This window comes from Gallinula chloropus, assembly GCF_964237585.1.
Source record: "Gallinula chloropus genome assembly, chromosome: 31".
NCBI lineage: Eukaryota > Metazoa > Chordata > Aves > Gruiformes > Rallidae > Gallinula > Gallinula chloropus.
Window position 1 is genome coordinate 92602 of NC_140116.1, and position 20692 is coordinate 113293.

Consider the following 20692-nt stretch of genomic DNA (forward strand, 5'->3'; position numbering starts at 1 on the left):
CCTTTCTTGCTGGGGCAGGGGGATCTTTGAAGAAGCAGAGAACTGGGTTTGCTCTGAGCTGGGGTGTGGGGGTGGAGGGAGGCAACATTGACTGCAGTTTGGGGTGGGAGGATGCTGGAGGAGGCCAGGAGGGGGACTGGGGGGGAGCCGGGGGCGATCGGGGTGATGCTGGAGGGGATCTGAGCGGGGAGGAATCTGGGCGGGGGGAGCACTTAAGGTGCTGGAGGGGGTCGCGGGGGGTAATGCTGGAGGGGCAGGGAGGATGATGCTGGACGAGGCCTGGGAGGGGCGAGGATGCTGCCGGGGGCCTCAGCCGAAGCGGGGCCGCAGTACCCCCGCCCGGCGCGGTCCCCCAGCCCGCCCCCCCCTCCCCCGCTCCCCGACCCCCCCCCGGCCCTGCCTCCTCCCTCCACCCGCTGCCTCCTCCCGGCCCTGGGCGGGGTTTGGCCCCGGCTCCGGGAGATGGTGGAGCCGGTGTGAGCGGCACCGGGGCTGCAGCCGGCTGCGGCCCCACTGGCCCCAGCCCCGGGGGGGAGTCCGGCACCACCCCCCCCCCGGCCCAGCCATGCCCGCCGGCAGCAACGAGCCCGATGGGATCCTCAGCTACCAGGTGGGGGGCGGCGGCGGCACCGGGAGGGGGGATGCCCGGTACCCCGGGCGGGCCGTGCTGCCGGTGCGGCCGGAGGATGCTCCGTGGCTGCTCACTGCGGCATTTCCTATGGCGGGAGGGGGACAAGGGGGAGAGCGGGGGGGTGGGGGTGCACGGAGAGGAAGGGCGCCTGCGAGTGGGGGGGTGCACGGGGAGCTGTAAGGGGCGCCTGCGAGTGGGGGTGAAGGGCATCTGCAAGGTAGAAAGAGTGTAAGGGGTGGTGGGTGTCTGTAAAAGGGGGTGCCGGGCCTCTCAGGGGGGGTGTAAGGCATCAGCAAGGTATCTGCAAGGCGGAGAGGCGGGTGCGCAAAGGGGGGGGGCAAGGGGTGCTCAAGGTGGGTGCAGGAGGGATGTGAGGAGGGGAGGAAGGCACCTGTGTGATGCCTGTTGGGTGGCTCCTCGCTGCACCCCCCCTCGTCCCCTCCTCCACATCTAGACGTGAGCCCCCACATTCCCTCCGTGATGCTGCGTGCCCTTTGGATGGGGGACAAAGGCCACAGTCCCCGCAGAGCCCCATGCCACCAGGTCACTTTGGGGAGGGCTCAGCTATTGTCCCCACCGGGTGCATTCACGCCTGGTGCTGGTGCACAGGCAGGAGGCAGCTGGGTGGTGTCCCCCCTCTTCCAGCATCTCCTTGTCCCAGGGAAGGCCCCCCTGAATCCCCGTGCGACCTGGCTGGAGGAGCTGCTCTGGTCTTGGTGGCAGACAAGAGGTGGGGAATTAATTAATGAATTAATTAATAGTGAAAGGAATTTACGTCTCGCCAGCAAGGGATGACAGTCATATCCTGGTGATGCTCAGTGGGACCTGTGTCCCCCCGACAGCCCACTCTGGGGCTCCAGAGACCACCACCTCCCCCCCACCCCCTTGCAACCACCCAGGTCTCATCCATGTCACAGCTCCAATCCTGGTCCAGGAGCCAGAGGGGTCCCTGCGGGGGGTCACTGCTGACCCCCACCATAGAGCAAAGGAAGGAGCTGGTAGTTTCGTCTGGGCAGGACAGTGATGGAGAGGGATGAGAGGGGGGTCTCCTGCTCCACTACCAGCGCAGCCCCACGGCGCCCCAGTTTGTCCCCATGCATGCTGTTACACTTATCCCATAATAACACTGGGATCAGGGTTATTAATTACACTGCAGGTGAGATTAATTACATTATTAGTCCCTGCTGCTGCCAGTGGCTGGTCCTGCTGGTGTGTGATGGGCCAAGGGGGGCGGGGGGTGAGGTTTGCCGGCTCGCGTGATGCTTTCGGCCTCCTCCGGCACCACAGGACTCAGAGCCCGACCTGAACCTCTGCCTTGTGCTTTTTCTCCACTACACCAAAGCTTCCCCAGGGAAAGATGTTTCTTTCTTAACCAGAGGAGTTGTGCTGAGACAGGTAAACTGAGGCAGGACATTCAAAAATACCTTCTGGGACCAAAACAAATTGCATAAAACCAGTAACTTGGAGATGTCTCCTTGAGATGGACGTGAGGACGGGATGCACAGAGCTTGTGACACAAAGGGGTTGCCTCAGCCGTGTCGAAACAGCCTTTCCTCCTCTGCTCCAGCGATGCCTGATTCCAGTTTTACAAGCAATAATGACTCCAGCTTCCCAGCAAAACCAGCTGCGAAGCAGCCAGCCGGAGCTCGTCGCTTAGAAAATAGTGAAGTGGAACAACTCTGGCTGCTCCAAATCTCAATAATAATCCATGCAGAGCTCGGCATCGTCCCCTTTTCTCAGCCCAGTTCTGAGGATTTGATGTTTTCCAGGCGCCTGGCAGCAACAGAGAAGGACAGAGAGGGAAGGCAAAGTGTCTGCAAGTGCTGGTACCCAAGCTGGGATGGGATAATTTGCTTTCTGGGGGCATCTTTCCTTCCTGCTCCATCCCATCCCAAGCCCATGCATCCATAAATCCCACAGACCTATGAAATCCTTAAATCCTCTACCAATTCCCTCAACCAGAGTCTGTTTGAGTGGCCTGAGCGAGCTTTGAATGCGGCTCTTTCTTTCAGAAGCGTCTCCCTGTGAGGTCTGCTGTGTTTTGGGGGATGCTGTGATGGCTGGGGAAGGATGATGGGGGATGCTCAGAGCATCCTTCCACTGACCCACTCATCCTGTTTCCTCCTCCATTTGCTGCTAAATCTTCAGTACTAAATAATAAAAAAGCAGCGGGCATCCAAGCTTGGATCAGGACGGGATTTTAACTGATGAGATCTCAGTGTCACCTTCCTCCTCCGTGTTATTTTACACCCCGTGTCGCCTTTCAGGGCAGTTAACCTTTGTGCTGGGGAGGAAGTTCATTAGAGCAAACGAATTTGTAGCATGGAAATGATGGATTAGCTCAGCTTGGAAAAGAAAGTAGAGCTGGCGATAGCTGGAGGAAGCTGGGAGAGTGAAAAACGTGGCTTAGCTGGGAACTTCCATACCATGCTGGGGCTTGGTTTGGCTAAGGAAGGTTTCCAGAAGCTATGGAGGCCATGACACCGCAAAGTGCCCTGGTGATTTTTGGGAGATTTACCCCTTAACGGTGTCTTTTCCCAACCATTTTTAACCTCACTCCTCCTTTGGCAGCTTCTAACCCCCCCAAAACGCTGCCTGTGACTTCCCCCCAGCGTTGACTCCCCACTTTTCCACTCCGGAATGTTTTTTTGTCTGGAACAGCTGGTGTCTCCCCACCTTTTCAGTTTCCCCAACAGCAGGTTGCTGGGGATTGTGACTTTACATAACTGCCTGGGCACTGTAAACAGTCCTTCCTTGTATCTATGATACCGGAGACACTGGGCGACACGGGGGTCCTCACAGCGAGGGCTGCTCCCAAGTCCTCAGGTTATCGGATCCTCTCCCTCAGACTGACCTGGAGATTCAGCTGTGTCCCAGTGACTAACTGAGGATTCACTGGAACAGAGGGCACAAAATGCGGCTGCTGGAAGAGTTACAGGTAGAGGTTCTGCCCAGGGACTGAGCGTCCCCCAGACGGTCCCAAAAGTGGGGAAAGACCTTTGAGACTGTGGAGTCCAGCCGTAGCTGTCTGCTGACCCTGTCCCTCAGCACCTCCTCTGCCCTCTGTTAAATACGTTGGTATTTAAATCGGTTGGTGACTGAACCCCCTCCCTGGGCAGCCCGTTCCAGCACCCAGTGACCCTTTTGGGGAAGGGGAACCTGCAGACTCCTTTCCAGAAGGGAATGTTGCTTCCTCTTGTTCATCAAATGACCCGGTGACTGGGAGGTGTGTGCGTTCCCAACCACCGCTTGGCAGGTGACACCATTCAGTCTAAAGCAGGAATTTGAGGGGTAAAAAGCAGATTTCACATTTGTGTTTGCAGCTTAAATCATAGTATGTTATTTATTCTCCTTATTATATATATTTTTAATAAGTCTTTATGATTTATACATCGTTATTAGGACAATGGGCAGCGTGTGCCGGTGTGGCCTTTGAAGTTTTCCTTTAAAGCTTTGGTTGGTTTGGGTTGTTTCCCAGGGCACGGTGTAGCTTTTGCTTCTTGAATTTCATCCAACAGCCTTGCTGGTTTCCCAAGTTTTCTCCGTGATTTTGCTCTTCAAACTTCAGTTTCCATAATCAAACAACAGGGTGCGAATCTCAGCGGCTTTTTTTGTTTCAGCTGGACACGTTTTGGTCACTTTGCTGATGGCAACAGACTTGCAAAGAGGAACATCAGCAATTTAATGGTCCCAAACCTCCTTCTTTGTGCCTTTAATACAGGGAATAGTTTAAAAAGTGATGAAAACTGCAGGTGTTTGGGCAGGATGGAGTTTTTCTTTGCATGGGTGAACTGGTTTAGGTTCGCTTGGCTTAGTCAGTGCAGGCAAGGGAGGAGAAACAACAGCAGGGACATATTTTCTTTTGTATTTGAGATATTCACAGCATTTAAAAGTGCAGCCTGAAGAGGGGAAAAAAGATACCCCAGTTTCCAGGAGGCCCGTTTCAGAGCAGCAGTTGAGACTGGAGCAGGAAGATGCTGTTGGGTTTTTGTCTCTCTGAATGCAGTAATCCTGAAAATCCCCCTCCCAGCCCTGTCAGCAAGGGGAAAAGAGAGGTGAAAAGACTTTCTGTTTGCTCCTCTGGTTCTCCTTCAGCTCCTAAGGCACACGAGCTCTTCCCTTCACGCAGCGCCAGCAGTGGTATTTCAGGGGAGGACAGAGCATCCGTGCTCAGCCCTTGGTTTTTCCCAAGGATAAAAATCATGTCTTGGGTTGCTTGTGTCAAGGGAAGCCGGAGCATCCTGGGGTTGAAGAGGATGCTTTTGCCCTCACAGGTTCTTGAGGGCCTTTGGAGGCGGTTGGTGGCCTTCTCCTATGGCCAAGTGCCATCCAGGGAGTCCTGCAGGTATCACGGTGGGAGACTGAAGCTTGCTGCCAACTAAAGCACATGGTTTCCACCATCCCCCAGTTAAGAACAAAGTGTGTGGGGGTGTTTTTTGGTCTGTAACACCCAGCCCTCTCCCCCTCGAGTAAATACTTCCAGATACCCACTGTATAAAATACAGGTGATGTTACTGGTCATGGGAAGGAAAGACCCTCCTATGAGTCCGTGTTTTCCCGGCTGTGCGCGAGGAGGAGGCATGCAGGGGCGTGATGCTCGTGATGCTCGTGGCCTCGCGTGGGCACAGGGGTGGGTGATGGCTGGGAAGACAAGGGACCTCCCTGCACACCTTTCACCTTCTCCTTTCCAGAGACCCGACGAAGAGGCGGTGATTGACCAAGGAAGAACGAGCAGTGTGGTCAATATTCACTATGAGAAGGAGGAGTTGGAAGGTGAGTCTCTGCTGGGCGCCTGGGAGAGGAGACACCAGCCTGGAGCCTTTTCCCATCGCACAAAGTCCCTGTGACAGCCCCAGCTTGGCTCACACATCATGTGCAGCACAACGTGGTGTGCCTCTAAGTAAACAGGCATTCTTATTTTCACATATTTTAATATTACAGCTTTTAAACAGAGGGAGAAAAAGCCCCCACTGAGGCCGTGGCCTGAGTTTTAGCCACAGGGCCGGATAATTCATGGCTTGGCTGGATAATTCACGGCTTGTTTTCTCACAGAGGCTGCTCTGGCTTGGAGAGGTCGGGAGAATAATGTGACAAGGCTGTGATTTCCTTTTGTTTTGTGTGGTTCTGGAGTTCATTATCACAGCACTGGTTTGATCTTCTCTGGTCGTCTTGTGCCATACAAAGAATTTTAAAATAATGACTTTCTGTCGCTGCTTAACGAGCACTTCTGAGTGCTGGCCAGCTGGGGCTGGACTCTGAGGAGAGGTTTGATACTTTCAGAGCTTTTTTAGACAATGCAGAGCCGTCACTTGTTGCTCTGTTGTTGGGAAGGGTGAGTGAAATAGGCTGGGGAAAAAAAGGACAGGTCTGTGACATTCCAGTGAAAATGAAATCAAGGGGAGTTGGAGTTTCCTCCTGGGATCCTGCACGGATTTAATTGTGGCAGCTGCATCTCGTATCTCCACAGTATCAAAAACGATGCAAATGCCTTTTTTTCCCACAGGCCACCGGACCCTCTACGTGGGTGTGCGGATGCCGCTGGTGAGGCAAAGCCACCGGCACCACCGACCCCACAGCCAAAAGCATCGGAAGCGGGAGCGGGAGAAGGACTCTGCCCCGGCGGAGCAGGGCTACCGCTGTAAGTCCCACCGCAGCGCTCACGGAACATCTTGGGGCTGTCAGGGTGCTGGGGTCCTCTGCAGGCAGGTCCATGGTGTGAGTGACTTGCTGTTCTTCCAAGGGAAGTGGAGCAGGAGCCTCTCCCTTTTCCCAAACTTTCCTCTTTATTTATTTATTTACTTAAAAGGCAGTTAAATGCATAAAGGATTTTAGCTCGGAGGGATCCCAGCTTTCAAAATGGAAATGCTGGGAAGGAAAGATGCCCATCCTTATGCGGGGGCAGAACAGATGCTTCTCCTGCTCTGTCTGAAGCCTGGGCAACCCCAGGGCAGAGGGGCAAGCCAGTGTTTCTGGTGCTGGTCAATGCCCACTTTGCATACGAGCATGATGGGTCATATTCGGGCACGGTAATGGGACGGAGCTTTGCCTTTCCCCCCCCCCAGACACTCCATCCCAGCGAGTGCAGTTCATCCTCGGGGCCGAGGAGGATGAGCAGCACGTTCCCCATGACCTGTTCACCGAGCTGGACGAGATCTGTGTGAAAGAGGGTGAAGATGCCGAGTGGAAGGAAGCGGCGAGGTAAATCCCTGTGCTGGCTGCGGTGGGAGAAGAGTCCCCTCGCGGGCTCAGTGTCCCGCTCTCCGGGATGCAAAGCTCTGGCAGCTGCAGGTGCTGATGCGAGGAGCCTCCTCTTGCCGCCCTGTAGCTCTGTTGAAGGGGCTGCAGAGCTAAGGCTGTTCCTTGTGATGGGGCTGATGGCACCTGATGTCCATCCACAGGTGGCTGAAGTTTGAGGAGGATGTGGAAGACGGTGGCGAGCGCTGGAGCAAACCCTACGTGGCCACGCTGTCGTTGCACAGCCTCTTTGAGCTGAGGAGCTGCATCATCAATGGGACGGTGCTTCTGGACGTTTGTGCCAACAGCATTGAAGAGATTGCAGGTACCATGGGGCGCCGTGTCTCTCTGGGAACGGCTCATCTCAGTTTGCCATGGTGCCCCTCACCCCTGAATCAAACCCTGCCTCAGTGGCACGTCCTTTGCCAGAAACACCACTGTGATTGGAAGTCGTGAGTTGGTTTTGGACATGGGCTGGGTATGCATTTCCAGTCAAAAGGATCCCATTCTAGTATGGGATCCTTAGATAGCAACTTGTGAGAATAGCAACTTGGAGCGGAATATTCCCCAGCCAAACAGGAGTGGGTGTCAGGGCTTCTCTCTTAGAAATACAGAGTATGCGTAAGAGCTGAACTTCATTAAACAGACTATTTTTTACAAGCTGTTTCCTTGCATTTTATTTCTTTTTCTTTTGCCTTAAACATCCAGGATTTAAGAGTTTTAATGGCAGAGTTTGTCTGGCAGATGACCAAGTGGTGTATTTCTGGAGGGAAGATAATTGAAGTTAATTGAAAAAGCAGCTTTGGAGAAATTATCTTTGAGTGGCAGGTCTCCATTCAGCCCTTTCAAGAGCTGGAGAAGTCAGAGCCGTTCTTAGCACATTTCTCCATGGGCTGGGCAAATTGCAGAGGAAACTCAGGGAAAATCTGCACTGTAGATTGCTCATGATTTGGTTACATGTGTAGGGTGAGAGGGAAAGGCCAGATGGGCAAGAGAATTGCATTATTTGGAATGGAAAATAACTGTCATAGCGGAGGGATGAATAAGCACTTGGACCTTCTGCTGCAAAGGCTGAACTGTATTCAGGTGTCTTCTTAAGCAAGGGTATTATTAGGGTATCACAGCCTTCCCCGGGGGCTTTGGGACTTGGGTCTGGGGGGGGTCTCTTCTCTGAGAACTTCATTTCCCTTTGCCATCCCCAGATATGATCTTGGGCCAGCAAGAACAGTCCCCGGAGTTTGACGAGCGCACGCGGGCAAAGGTTCGGGAAGTCCTGCTGAAGAAGCATCACCATCAGAATGAGAAGAAGAGAAACAACCTTCTTCCCATCGTCCGCTCCTTTGCTGATGTGAGCAAGAAGCAGTCAGACCTGCACCAGCTCGACAAGCCAGGTGAGGCCTCCCGCAGGGCTGGGCACCAGGAGAAGGTTTCTCAAGGGCTTTGGCTCCGTCAGACGGGTCATGGCACAGGAGAAACATCATGATTGCTCCTTGTCTTTCTGAGTGTCTTTCTTTTTCCTAGCAGCCCAAACACTCACCCCTCATCCTTCTCCTACCACTGCAGAAGCTAAAAATGGGGTGAACCATGAGCCCAACGCGATGGATTTAAGCAAGGTGAGACACTCGCAGCTCTCTGACTCCCTTAGAGCCGTATTTGCTCTCACAAACCTGGCTGCAGAGCATCCTGTGAGCACTGTGGGCTCTGCTTTTGGGGCATTTTACCTGAAAATCCCTTCTTGTGCCCAGGCGGAGCTGCATTTCATGAAGAAAATCCCTACTGGCGCTGAGGCGTCCAACGTGCTGGTGGGGGAGCTGGATTTCCTTCGCCAGCCCATCGTGGCGTTTGTCCGCCTGACCCCAGCTGTCCTCCTCTCGGGCATGACAGAAGTTCCCATCCCAACAAGGTCTAAATGAGAAGCACAAGGATTTTATTTTACCCACCCAACAACACGACACCCAGTGGAATGCATCCCTTTGGCCCTTCGAGCCAGGACACCTTCATCTCTCACGTTCTGCTTTCCTTGCCCAGGTTCCTGTTTGTTTTGCTTGGACCAGAAGGCAAAGCCCATCAGTACCATGAGATCGGCAGGTCCATGGCTACCATCATGACGGATGAGGTGCGATAAGAGATAACTCTGGGTTGGTTTGGGCTTTCTTCACCTCTCCCTGTCTCTGCAGCAGTGAGGAAGAGGATTTGCTGTCCCAACTGCCCACAGGTCTCCAGATAACCAACCCCTTGTTTGCACCCTGAAGCGAACGCACAGATTTGTATCACATCCTGGAGGCTGGAATCCCACCCAGGGGTGCATCCTGCACCTCCCTGGGGTCCCCATCACACTGTCCCCAGCAGTGACATTGCCTGGGCTGGTAAAACTTCCCCTCCTTAAGCAGAAGGGTGCCATGAGGGACAGCGACCTCGTGGAGGAGGTGATCACAAGGAAAATTCCATATCCTGCCACTTCAAGCAGGAAATTTGGGGAGAGTTATCTTGCCTTTAGTCAAGAGCTTATTGCAGGTGGGAGACGGGTTGTCCTCTCACCACCTCATCTCCTGTCCGCAGGTTTTCCACGATGTTGCCTACAAAGCCAAGAACCGCACCGACCTCGTGGCTGGGATCGATGAGTTCCTGGATCAGGTCACAGTCCTGCCACCGGGAGAGTGGGATCCATCCATCCGAATTGAGCCTCCCAAAAATGTCCCTTCGCAGGTGGGTGCTGGGGCAGAGGAAGGTGCGAGGGGAACGGGTGGGATGGCAGATGCTGGGGATGCTGTTCTAGGGCCAAAATTTACACAGTCCCAGTTTGACATGGTCACATACCCAGACCAGAAACCAAACAACCCAGTGGTTACAAATCCATATTTTTATCTTATTTCCATTTTAACAGGAAAAAAGGAAGATGCCAGGAGCTCTGGATGACAGTGCTTCCCACAGCAAGCCGGAGAAGCACAGTGGTCCTGAACTGGAGCAGACAGGAAGGTGTGAGCTTTAATAATTTGGGGTTTTTTCTTCTGTTTGCCTCTCAAATCTGAGCATGTGCCTTCCTTTCTAGCGGGTTTTTGGGGGTTTACATGGTTTGGTGAAGGGACTCCTCGTTACCAGCTTGGTCCCCTGGGCCGGGGAGGTGAGATCCGGGCTCAGCCTCAGCACTGCTCCTGGTTTGCTTCATTTGGGGTGGAAGCAGACATGTAAATACCTCCAGGAGAACCCTGCAAGGGATGGCAGCACTAAGAGGGGATGGGTTCTCAGGGTAGGTCCTTTTTCTTTTTGTTGGAGCCTTTTTTGGGTGCTTTCTCAGTTTCCCCTGGGTGTAACACGGCTGAAGGAGCACACTGCCTTTTAGCAATGGAAGTTACTCCCTGCAGCCAGGAAAACCTGGCGTGATCTTCCAGGAAAACAGGTTGTTTCTTTTTTTTTAATTTCCTTCCTTCCTGCAGGCTCTTTGGAGGTATGATCCTGGATGTGAAGCGAAAAGCCCCGTGGTTCTGGAGCGACTTTCGGGATGGTCTGAGCCTGAAGTGTCTGGCATCCTTCCTCTTCCTCTACTGTGCCTGCATGTCCCCTGTCATCACCTTCGGGGGACTGCTGGGGGAGGCGACCAGTGGCCACATAGTGAGTGGATAAAACTCACCCAAACCTCCTCCGTGGCGGTGAATTTGCTTCGCGTTTTGGGTTTTTTTCCGCCTTTCCACCCACTGATTTATTTCCTCACTCTCCCCCGGACAGAGTGCCATGGAGTCACTGCTGGGCGCATCCATGACCGGCGTGGTGTATTCCCTCTTTGCTGGCCAACCCCTCACCATCCTCGGTAGCACCGGCCCCGTCCTGGTGTTTGAGAAGATCCTCTACAAGTTCTGCAAGTAAGGCTGGCTGCGGGGGCCGGGCGCTGCCTGAGCCTTCGAAGGCGGCAGCGATGGATGGCACCTTTCACTTCCCACCCTTGGTTTTACTTTGGTTTCCCAGGGAGTACACGCTCTCCTATCTGTCTCTGCGGGCGTGCATCGGGCTGTGGACTGCCTTCTTCTGCATAGTGCTGGTGGCCACCGACGCCAGCTGTCTGGTGTGCTACATCACCCGCTTCACTGAGGAAGCCTTCGCCTCCCTCATCTGCATCATCTTCATCTACGAGGCTCTAGAGAAACTGAGTCACCTGCGAGAGACCTACCCTGTGCACATGCACAGCAAGCTCGACTTGCTCACCATCTACTAGTGGGTTTTCTACCCTCCTAAAATGCTGCCGCCCCTCAGCAGGAGCTCAGGGCTGCACCTCCATCACCTTTCCCTTACCCCTCTCCTGGCTTTTCTCCTCCCAGCTGTAAGTGTGAGGCACCAACCCATCCCAGCAACGAAACCCTGCAGTTCTGGGCGAGAAACAAGATCAATGTGTCTGCTATCACCTGGGAAAACCTCACGGTGACTGTAAGTGCCCTGAGCTGCTACTTCTCCTTGCCATGGGGTCCAGGGCATTCGCGTGGTGCAAAAGTCAGAGCCCTTCAGATGAGGATGGGCTTCCAGTTGTGCTCGTGTTGCTCCAAAGAGTCGGTGTTTGAATCTGAAGTGTGGCTTTAACCCACATGGTCCTGGGAAGGAGCGTCCACCTTGTCCCAAACACCGGCGTAGTAACTGTCCTTCTAGAGCCAGTTGCAGGACAGGGCTCCTGAGCAGGAGCAACTAAGTGGGTGCTTTGATTGCTGCAGAAGTTGGAGGACTTAAGCTTGAAGGTAGTAATTAGCTTCCTTAAATGGTTCCTAAAAACTCCAGGCCTTGCTTTCTTAGCACATCTGTAGCCACGTGCATAAATTTGCATGTCTGAGCAGCCTCTTGGGCTGCTGTTGCTGGAAGCAGAGCCCAGGTCTGGGTTGGGAGGCTCTCAGGGACTTCTTCAGCCCCTCTTGTCCATGTCCTGTGAGCCCTCCACTGGGAAGGGACGCTTTGTCTCTTCTCCTGTCCTAGCATAGTTGTCTTAGCCCTCCTTCCCTGCTCCCTCTCTCTATCCCCAAGAATTCCTAGTGTTTCCTGTCCCCCCAGTGTCTCCTGCAGCCACAGTTACCTGCCATCCGAGGGGAGGATGTGCAGTGGGTCAGTGGCATGGTGTCCCACTTCACCTCATTGCTCTGGTTCCCTTTGTGTAGTTTGATGTGTCACTTGTTCAGCTGCTGTGTGTTAAATATAAATCTCCAGCAGCAGCAGTTACAGCATTGTGGATCTTGGACCAAGACCCTCAAACCCCGTAGTTATCCAAGGTTTCCTTGCTGCACGTGCACTGCCTTGTGTCCTGACACTCTGTTTCTCCAGGAATGTCGATATTTGCATGGAGTGTTTCAAGGACCTGCCTGTGGACACAATGGCCCCTACGCGCCTAACGTCCTCTTCTGGTGCTGCATCCTCTTCTTCTCCACCTTTGTCATGTCAAGTTTACTGAAGAAGTTTAAAACCAGCCGTTACTTCCCAACAAGAGTAGGTAGAAGCTGGTGGCCAGCAGAAGTCCCCACACTCGTGCCCCAGAATGGTTTTCCTGGTGTGCCAAGCCGGTGCTTGTCACCGGTTTGGCCAAGCTGGGGCACACTGACCTTGAAGGCCAAGCTCTCTATCAGCTTGGCTGTCCCTTCCTCATTTCCATGAGTGCAGAACGCTTCCCACCTGCCCCTGAGCAATATTTTGCTTGGGAAGTGGGAAATCAGGTCTCCCAAAGTTGTGTGGGTTTCATTTGCTGCTTTTTTTTGATTTTTACCTTCTGTGCATTCTGCTCAAGGGGAAAACCAATGTAAATGAGGAGCTGCTGTAGCAAAGGACACTTTTCCTTCCTTCTGAGGAATGTAGGATGCCTCTGTGTCTTCTTCCCATGGTGGCTGCAGTGGCAGACAGCTGCTTCCTTATTTTTTCATAGTTTTTTTAATGTAAGGTCTGAATTAAAACAACCACCTAATTAAATTTTTTAATGTTGTTTTTAGACTCTCTGACACCAGACCTCACAGGGACAAGCACAGCGACAGTATCTAAGCCAGGGATTTCGCTGCGTGCCCTTAGAGTGTTGGGATTTTGTTAACCAGCCTTGGTGCTGGTGATGTCCCTAATTTTTCCCGTTGCATGTTATGGCCCCATCTGCGATGCCCCTCTCAGCTCTGGTTTCTTGCCCCAGGTACGGTCCACAGTAAGTGACTTTGCTGTTTTCCTCACCATCGTCACCATGGTGCTCATTGACTTCATGATCGGGATCCCATCACCGAAGCTCCATGTCCCCCACATGTTCAAGGTAAGGGGATGTCATGGCATGGAGCAGGTTTCACCCTGTGCCCTCACGGATGCTGCAGGGTGATACCAGGGCAGTTCAGGGCTGAGTCTGGAGGAGATGCTGGTGATGTGACCATCTCCTTTTCCACCTCCAAGTGCATTGCTTCCTTCTGCAAATGAGAAGACGGCCCCAAAACTAGATACCTGTAGGAGGTGTATCTACAGGTACTTGCAAAGAGGACACTGGCACTGATGAACCCAGGGTGATGTGAAACCAGGGCTGGGAGATGACCTGACATGGAGATGGAGGGGAAAATCCCAGCCAGTGAAGTGGCTGGCCTGGGAGATGCCGCTGATGCCTGTGCTTTGTTGCAGCCTACCAGAGACGACCGTGGGTGGTTCATCAACCCCATTGGACCCAACCCTTGGTGGACGGTGTTGGCTGCGCTCATCCCAGCTCTGCTCTGCACCATCTTGATATTCATGGACCAGCAGATCACTGCTGTCATTGTGAACAGGAAGGAGCACAGGCTGAAGGTAAGGGGCTGCAGGAGATGATCCCATCCCCAACCCACTCTGGGCTCCAGGTGTGGGGAGAAGTTCCAGCTCCAAATGCTTTGTGAAGGCATTGGTTTGGTATGATACCAGGCTGTGTGGCAGGATGCTCCCCTGGATTAGTGATGACAAAAGGAGCTGATGACAGGGGACTTTGGATGAGCGATCTTTTGGAGGAGCACATTAATCCCAGGGCAGTATGGAAGCAGGTTTTTGTTTCAAAACGTCAGCAGCAGCTGGGGGAATGAACAGTTTTGATGTGCTGTCAGGGAGAACTCAGAGTCCCATCTTGCTTCCAAGCAGAAGTGTCTTGATGAATGAAAAGTAGTAATTTAGGGTTGGGTTTTTTTAGAGAAGTAGATATCACACAGACTCCCCAGATCCACCTCGAACTCCTGACAGGTTTTTATGCAGGGTGCTTGCACAGAGACCAGCCACATCCTGATTTGTTTCCAATCACTGCTTTAAATTTTGCAGTTGTTGATTTGAGTCGAGCTGGGTTTGAGTCTGACCTATGACGTTGTCCCTGCTCTTGTGCTCTGAGATGCTCCGTTTCTTGTTTTGCTTCCCACAGAAGGGATGTGGGTACCACCTGGACCTTTTCATGGTGGCGGTGATGCTGGGGGTGTGCTCCATGATGGGGCTGCCCTGGTTTGTGGCTGCGACTGTCCTGTCCATCACCCATGTGAATAGCCTCAAAGTGGAATCTGACTGCTCAGCTCCGGGAGAACAACCCAAGTTTCTGGGGATCCGGGAGCAGAGAGTCACTGGCTTGATGATCTTTGTGCTTATGGGCTGCTCGGTCTTCTTCACGTCTGTGTTAAAGGTAAGAGGAGAATGCAAGACACCCAGAAAACCACGAGCTTTTGGAGCTTATGCAGAACTAAGTCAGGCCTGAGTGGTTGTGGAGCAGAGGAGGAGGTGATCCCAAACCCTGGGGCTTGACCCGTGGTGGGAACCAGCCTCCGTTACACCTCCCAGTCATTCACACCTCGGTTTGGTGCGCTCCAGCCAAATGAGCACAACAACTGCTATAATTCCGGGTCTCCTTCAGGCCCACCCGTGTTTGTGGGGCACAATTAAGCCTATTTAGACCAGTCCATCTGCTGCTTCAAATGGGAATTGCTCGATCGGTTGCAATTTGCTCCCCCAGATGCTGCGAAACAGCGGTTCCCAGTAAGTTAAGCACACTGGAATCATCCCCCTGGGCTCCTGGCATGTTCCTCCCACAAACTAATCTCCTCTCGAGGCTGAAAGGAGACAGAGTCGCTCCTGCCTGTTGCCACAAGAATATGTAGAAACATTTTCCTGCCATCGCAGAGCAGGGCGTATGACAGCAGGGATGGAATCAACTATTTTCCTCCAACCTTTCTGGAAAACAGGATTATTCTGATGAAACCTCACTCCAAAGCTCAGCCTAGAGCAGAGCATTAAATTATTCACACGCACAAAGTCTCCAGTGGTTGAAATCCCACATGTCCCTAACCCTGTAGAAGCCAGAAAGCTTTAGGCAAGAGCTCGTAGAAGGGAGTGATAATACTGAAAATGCAATTTAAAAAATAAATTATTGTGGTTTTTTTATTTTTTAATATTTACTTTGCAGTTTATACCAATGCCAGTGCTTTATGGGGTCTTTCTCTACATGGGAGTGTCGTCGCTCAATGGAATTCAGGTACAGACTCACTCACCCTCATTGCAGCCTATTGGTTCCTGGGTGTTTCACCTCTGTAGAACCAGAGAAAAAAACAAAAAGCAGTGGCATGGAGGGAAAAAAACCCTCCAAAAGCAAGAAATAGAAATACTTTGTGTAAGGAAAAGATTGGTGGAGGCACAGGAGGTGTGTGGGTCTGGCAGAGGGCTGCGAAGATGATGAAGGGCCTGGAGCATCTCCCCTCCGAGGAGAGGCTGAGTGAGCTGGGGCTGTTCAGCCTGGAAAGAAGAGAGGGGATCTGATCAATGGGTATCAATAGCTGAAGGGTAGGACACAGGGGGCCATGGGCAGCCTCTGCTCAGTGTCTGTGGGGACAGGACAAGGAGCGACGGCCTCAAATTGGAGCACAGGGAGTTCCACACCAATCTGGGGAAGAACTTCTTCCCGGTGAGGGAGCCCTGGGACAGGCTGCCCAGGGGGTGTGGAGTCTCCCTCTCTGGAGAGATTCCAGCCCCGTCTGGATGCTTGACCTGTGCACCCTGTCCCAGGGACCCTGCATGGGCTGGGGGTTGAACCCCATGGGCTCTGGAGGTCCCATCTGACCCCAACAGTCCTGTGATCCTGTGACTGGGAGAGTTCAGTGCTCCAGATTAGAGCAGCTCATTGTTGGGTTATTTGGGAACCAGGGAGTTCAGAGCAAAGGGAAGGCAGCTTCGGTCACCGGTGGAAATCCTTGCTGGGGGTTCTGTGGTCTGAGAAATGCTCTGAAGAGGGTAACATGGAGTGGTTGCTGGTTTATAGGTGGAGCAAAGGGAAAACGGGTGCTGCTGCTGGGAATAACATAGTATTTCTCATTGAGGGATCCTGACAACTCCCTCTGCCTCTCAACGGGGCTGGGAGCTTTTCACAGTCCCAAGGTGGCAGCTTCTCCCTCCCTGTTACTTTGCAGTTCTTCGATCGCTTGAAGCTCTTCTGGATGCCGGCCAAACACCAGCCGGATTTCATCTACCTGCGGCACGTCCCCTTGCGGAAGGTGCATTTCTTCACCCTGATCCAGCTGATCTGCCTCGTCCTGCTCTGGGCCATCAAGGTGTCCCGTGCTGCCATCATCTTCCCCATGATGGTAGGAGCTGGTGCATCAGGGGGTGTGTGGCGTTGGAGGGAGAGGGAGCATCATCTCTGGCCTCACTGCATCTCCCCTCTTCCTTACGAAGGTTTTGGCTCTCGTTTTTGTCCGGAAAGTGATGGATTTCTGCTTCTCGAAGCGAGAGCTCAGCTTCCTGGATGACCTCATGCCAGAAAGCAAGAAGAAGAAGTTGGACGATGCCAAAAATGAAGCCAAAGAAGAAGAGGTAAAGGTTGCTGGGTGCTGGGGACTGGGCATCTCCCTCGGGCTGTGAGCTTGCCTGGTTCCACACAGCTCATCTTTAAACGTTGGGGGAAGATCAGAACTAAATCAAAACAGGTATTAATGGTCTGGAGCCCCCACTGTGACCTTTTCTCCTCAATTAGCAGTGAGCTGAACACTTGAACAGAGGTATAATTTTTCAAATGAGTCCTATAATAAAGATGGGTGGTGGCATTATTATTATTATAATTATGATTATTATTGAAGGATTAGCTCATAACAGTATTTTTAATCCCCCCAAACTATTTTGGGGTGAAAGGTCTTTACTGTGCTGGTACTAACAGCTAAAGCTGCCACCAGTCAGGAGGAGAGGGCAGCCCACAGCAGTTTTTACTGGGTGTTTAGGTTAGTTTATCTTCCCTTTGATGAAAGACGGAGAACTTGATTTGTCCTTTTCACATCAGGAGTCCCAGAAGATGATGGAAGCTGCTGCTGCAAATTCAGTTCAGCTGAAACTGGGCAAGACCAATGATTTGGATACCCCAAAGCAGAGCAACGACAGGTAAAGCCCCCCACCCCGTGCAGCAGGACTCCCGGTGAGATTCCTTTGAAGGTGTTGGGTGCAGTTGTGTCCCCTTGTGTCTTTATTGGGTGTCCCTTAGAAACCAGCAGTGGGAAAATGGAATCCAAGGGCAGGGCTGGAGGAGGTGATCGCAGCGCTCTGGCCCTAAGCAGGGTGATGGCACAACCCGCATTTGACCCCCAAAACTTGCCCCGTTGGTGACTTTAGGGTAGCTGGAGATGAGGAGTTGTAGGCAGGATCTCCACCAGCAGCAGCTTTGGAACCCTCTCCAGGGCTCCACAAACTCCTCATCCAGCAAAACCTCCCGGGCTTGTGCCGAGCTGTGCTTCCCCAGCCCCCCAATCCCTCTTGCTGATGCTGATGCATTTGGGGGCTGCAGTTCCCTTCATCACGGATCCAAAATGCTTCATTGCAGGAGCGACCCTGCGGAGATCAATATCTCAGACGAGATGTCCAAAACCACAGTGTGGAAGACTCTCACTATGAACACAGAAACAGTCTGAATCCGGAGAGGGGAGAAGGTAAAGGGTTACATGTGAGCAGGACCGTGCTGCTCCGGTTTTGCTGGGCTTTGGCCGGCGATGCTGAGCCAACAGCCCACCCCTGGGAGCGGCAGTGAGGATGGTGGCCTTCAATGATCTCCTCTCTGCCAGGATGGGGCTGCATCAGCAGCAGCCAGCACCACTTCCACTGATGATGCTCTCTTTTATTTCTCTTCCCCCTCTCCAGTTTTCCTGTTTAGGAACCTTGACTTTGGAAGGAGAGGAGTGAGGATGTGACTCAGGGATGTGCCAACGCAGACACGGGGAGAAACTGCTTTTATTACGATATTTTCTTTCCAGTTGGAGGGTTCCCATGAAAGCCATGCAGCTGTTTTCAGTTATCCTTGATGTGCTTCAGGCATTCAGTATCTCTAGACCAGCAGACTGAGGTGCACATCACAGTCAGTGGGAGTTCGGTGTTGTTCAGCCTCCGTGTGTACGTGCGTGTGTCGTCGCGGTTTCGTAGTGGTAGAGTGACCGCTACCGCTTTGTCGTTCAGTGCTGTTTTTTAATATCTAATTCCTCCTCTCCGTTCTCTTTTTATTTGTTTTTTGGGTTTTTTTTTTTTCCAAATATAAACTTTGAATGTACAAAATAATTTTCTGTTACATTTGATGCATTCTCCTTTTTCTTCTTTATTGACATCTGGTTTGGGGTCCCAGGCTTTCGTTCGCTCCTGTGTCCCTTACTGGGACAAGAGGGATGCCCTCCATGGCGGGGCAGCCCGAGGAGCATCCCACCATCTGGGATAAAGCCAGGGGAAAAGTGTTTGCTCCCTGTCCTCCAGTTCTACAGCACTTGGTTTGTTGGGGTTGTTTGGCTTTGGCTCTGCCTTGTCCCTGGGCTGCAAACTGGATGTGAGGGAGAACTTCAGACTGAGCACTGGGAATGTACCATGTGGGTTTGGCAGTGGCCAGGTGAGACCTGGGGCTCTGTGTTGTCCCTGTTGCTCCTCCACTTTCCTTCTCTGTAGGTTGTTTTTTTGGTCCCTGCAGAGTCTTGCCCTGTGGGATGAGCTAGGAAGAACACGGGAGCATCTTGTGCAGAGGTGGTTCTTGGGTTCCCTTCACATTTTGGGGGGTCGTTGGGCTGCAGGGTCACCCCAGGCACATGCTGTCAACTAGGCTGGTTGTGATGCCTGTGGGGGCTACCCAGAGAGGGGGTGGGTGCCCCGTCCCTGGGGGTGTTCAAGGCCAGGTTGGCTGGGGCCCTGGGCAACCTTGTGTAGCTCCAGGCCTGGAGGTTGGTGGCCCTGCCTGTGGCAGGGGGTTGGAGCTCTCTGACCCTTGGGGTCCCTTCCAAACCCGACCATTCTGTGATCCTATGGAGGGGAAGGTGCAGAGCCTGGGTTTTCTTGCTGTTTTTCCTCCATGATACCCATACAAGCACCCCAGTCCCCCAGTGGCATGGCTCTGAGTGTGGGGCTGCACCTACATGCTGCAAAAGTCGCGGTGAAGAAGAGCCCTGAACCCTTCAAACTGGAAAACAACCTTTGATTCCCAGGGAGGTGTTAGACTGAGCCAGCGGCCTGTGACAGGTGCAGAGCCGGGCAGGTGTGGTGCCATTCCCGCGGCTGCCCTGTCCCTAAATGAAATTATTTGGCTTTCATAGAGGACAAGGGTTTGTTTTTTTCCCCCCTTTTTGTTTTCCCTCTGCGCCAAAGGGAAACGCGGGGCTGGACTCTGCATCCTCCTGCCAGGGGCCAGAGCCAGAGCTTGGGATTGTTTCCCACACGTGCCTGGCATCTCCTCAGCATGGAAAGAAAGAAACCCACCCCGGAAAGAAAGAGGGGGGCTGGGTCCAGCTCTACGGGGATCTGCACCTCCCTTGGCCTCGCGGGGGGTGGGGGGGGTGCGGGGGAGGTGCACTGCAAAACTTTGGCAGCTGCCTTGGCAATTCCTTATTTCAAAAGCAATCCAGGCTTCCCCAGCGTGCCAGCTTCTCTGGATGGAGCTTCGAGTTTGCTGCTTACAGGGCTAGAAGTTGTTCTTGACTGTTATTTTATTGTTATTCTATTAAATGGTCTTGCTTAATAATGGGACTCTGGGCTTGTGACACCCCCCCCCCCCACCAGCCTGGCTGTGAGATCCAGCGCTCCGGCTGCCTGTCCCAGGGGGTGGCCCCTTATTTTGGGAGGATTTAGAGGGGAGGGCAAAACCCCTCTCAAAGGTGTTCCCTGGATCGGTCTAGGAATTAAGAACCCATCCTTGAAGTGACCTGTGCTGCCACAGTCAGCAGCAGAGCTCCTTCGCATCGGTACGGGATGGGTGATGGGTGTTCTCATCTTCGGTGCCTTAAAACAGCTCCCCAAATCTCCTGTGGGCCCCTGCAAAGGAAGTTTCCTAACCTGTAAGTGTGTGGAAATCCTTAAGGGGGAGGGAAGGGGGGGGGGGGGGGGGAGAGGGTGGGGGTGGGAAGATGTAAAAAGGTAAGAAATAAGGTGCTGGCACATTTTTTGTTATTATTTTTTCTCCCCCCCCCCCCCCCCCCCCCCCCCCGTGCTGCATTTAGAAATAGAGAAATTATTTTTGGTTTGGACATGCTGAGATATATTTATTTTATTGTAAGAGATGCTCTAGTTTGGAAACGCTCTGCCTTGTAAATAAAACTGGGGGGATTTGGGGTGGGGAGGGGGAAATCCATCTAGCGAATCCGTGTTGTTTATCACTTCGAATCCTGGTGTGTTCGGGGTTGTGGGGTTGGGTTTTTTTGGGGTTTTTTTTATGGTTTCGTTGATTTGGGGTTTGTTCTGTGAAACTCAAATATCCTACATCCGTGTCGCCGTTCCCGTGGGTCCCCTCGTGGAGGTGTTGGCTGACGGTTCCCCCCCAGCCGTGTCTGCCTTTGGTTTTTCTTTTTTCCTCTTGTTGCCCGTCGGACGTAATGGGAAAATAATCCAATAAAAGTCTTGTGTGTCTCA

General features: G+C 52.9%; 1 protein-coding gene across 1 annotated transcript; it reads left to right on the forward strand.

The window, feature by feature from the left end:
* Positions 1–565: 565 nt before the first annotated feature.
* On the forward strand, positions 566–17733 carry SLC4A8 (solute carrier family 4 member 8; the record flags this gene model as incomplete). The annotated part of the gene is made up of 24 exons (XM_084277170.1): positions 566–610; positions 5323–5404; positions 6135–6269; positions 6694–6829; positions 7030–7190; positions 8068–8256; positions 8390–8478; positions 8611–8768; positions 8894–8981; positions 9425–9571; positions 9750–9841; positions 10300–10474; positions 10589–10722; positions 10826–11071; positions 11176–11281; positions 12158–12319; positions 13002–13115; positions 13469–13630; positions 14223–14474; positions 15252–15320; positions 16249–16422; positions 16514–16651; positions 17112–17209; positions 17646–17733. The coding sequence occupies 24 exons, from the start codon at positions 566–568 to the stop codon at positions 17731–17733; spliced, it is 3240 nt and encodes a 1079-aa protein (XP_084133296.1).
* Between the last annotated feature and the right edge of the window lie 2959 nt (positions 17734–20692).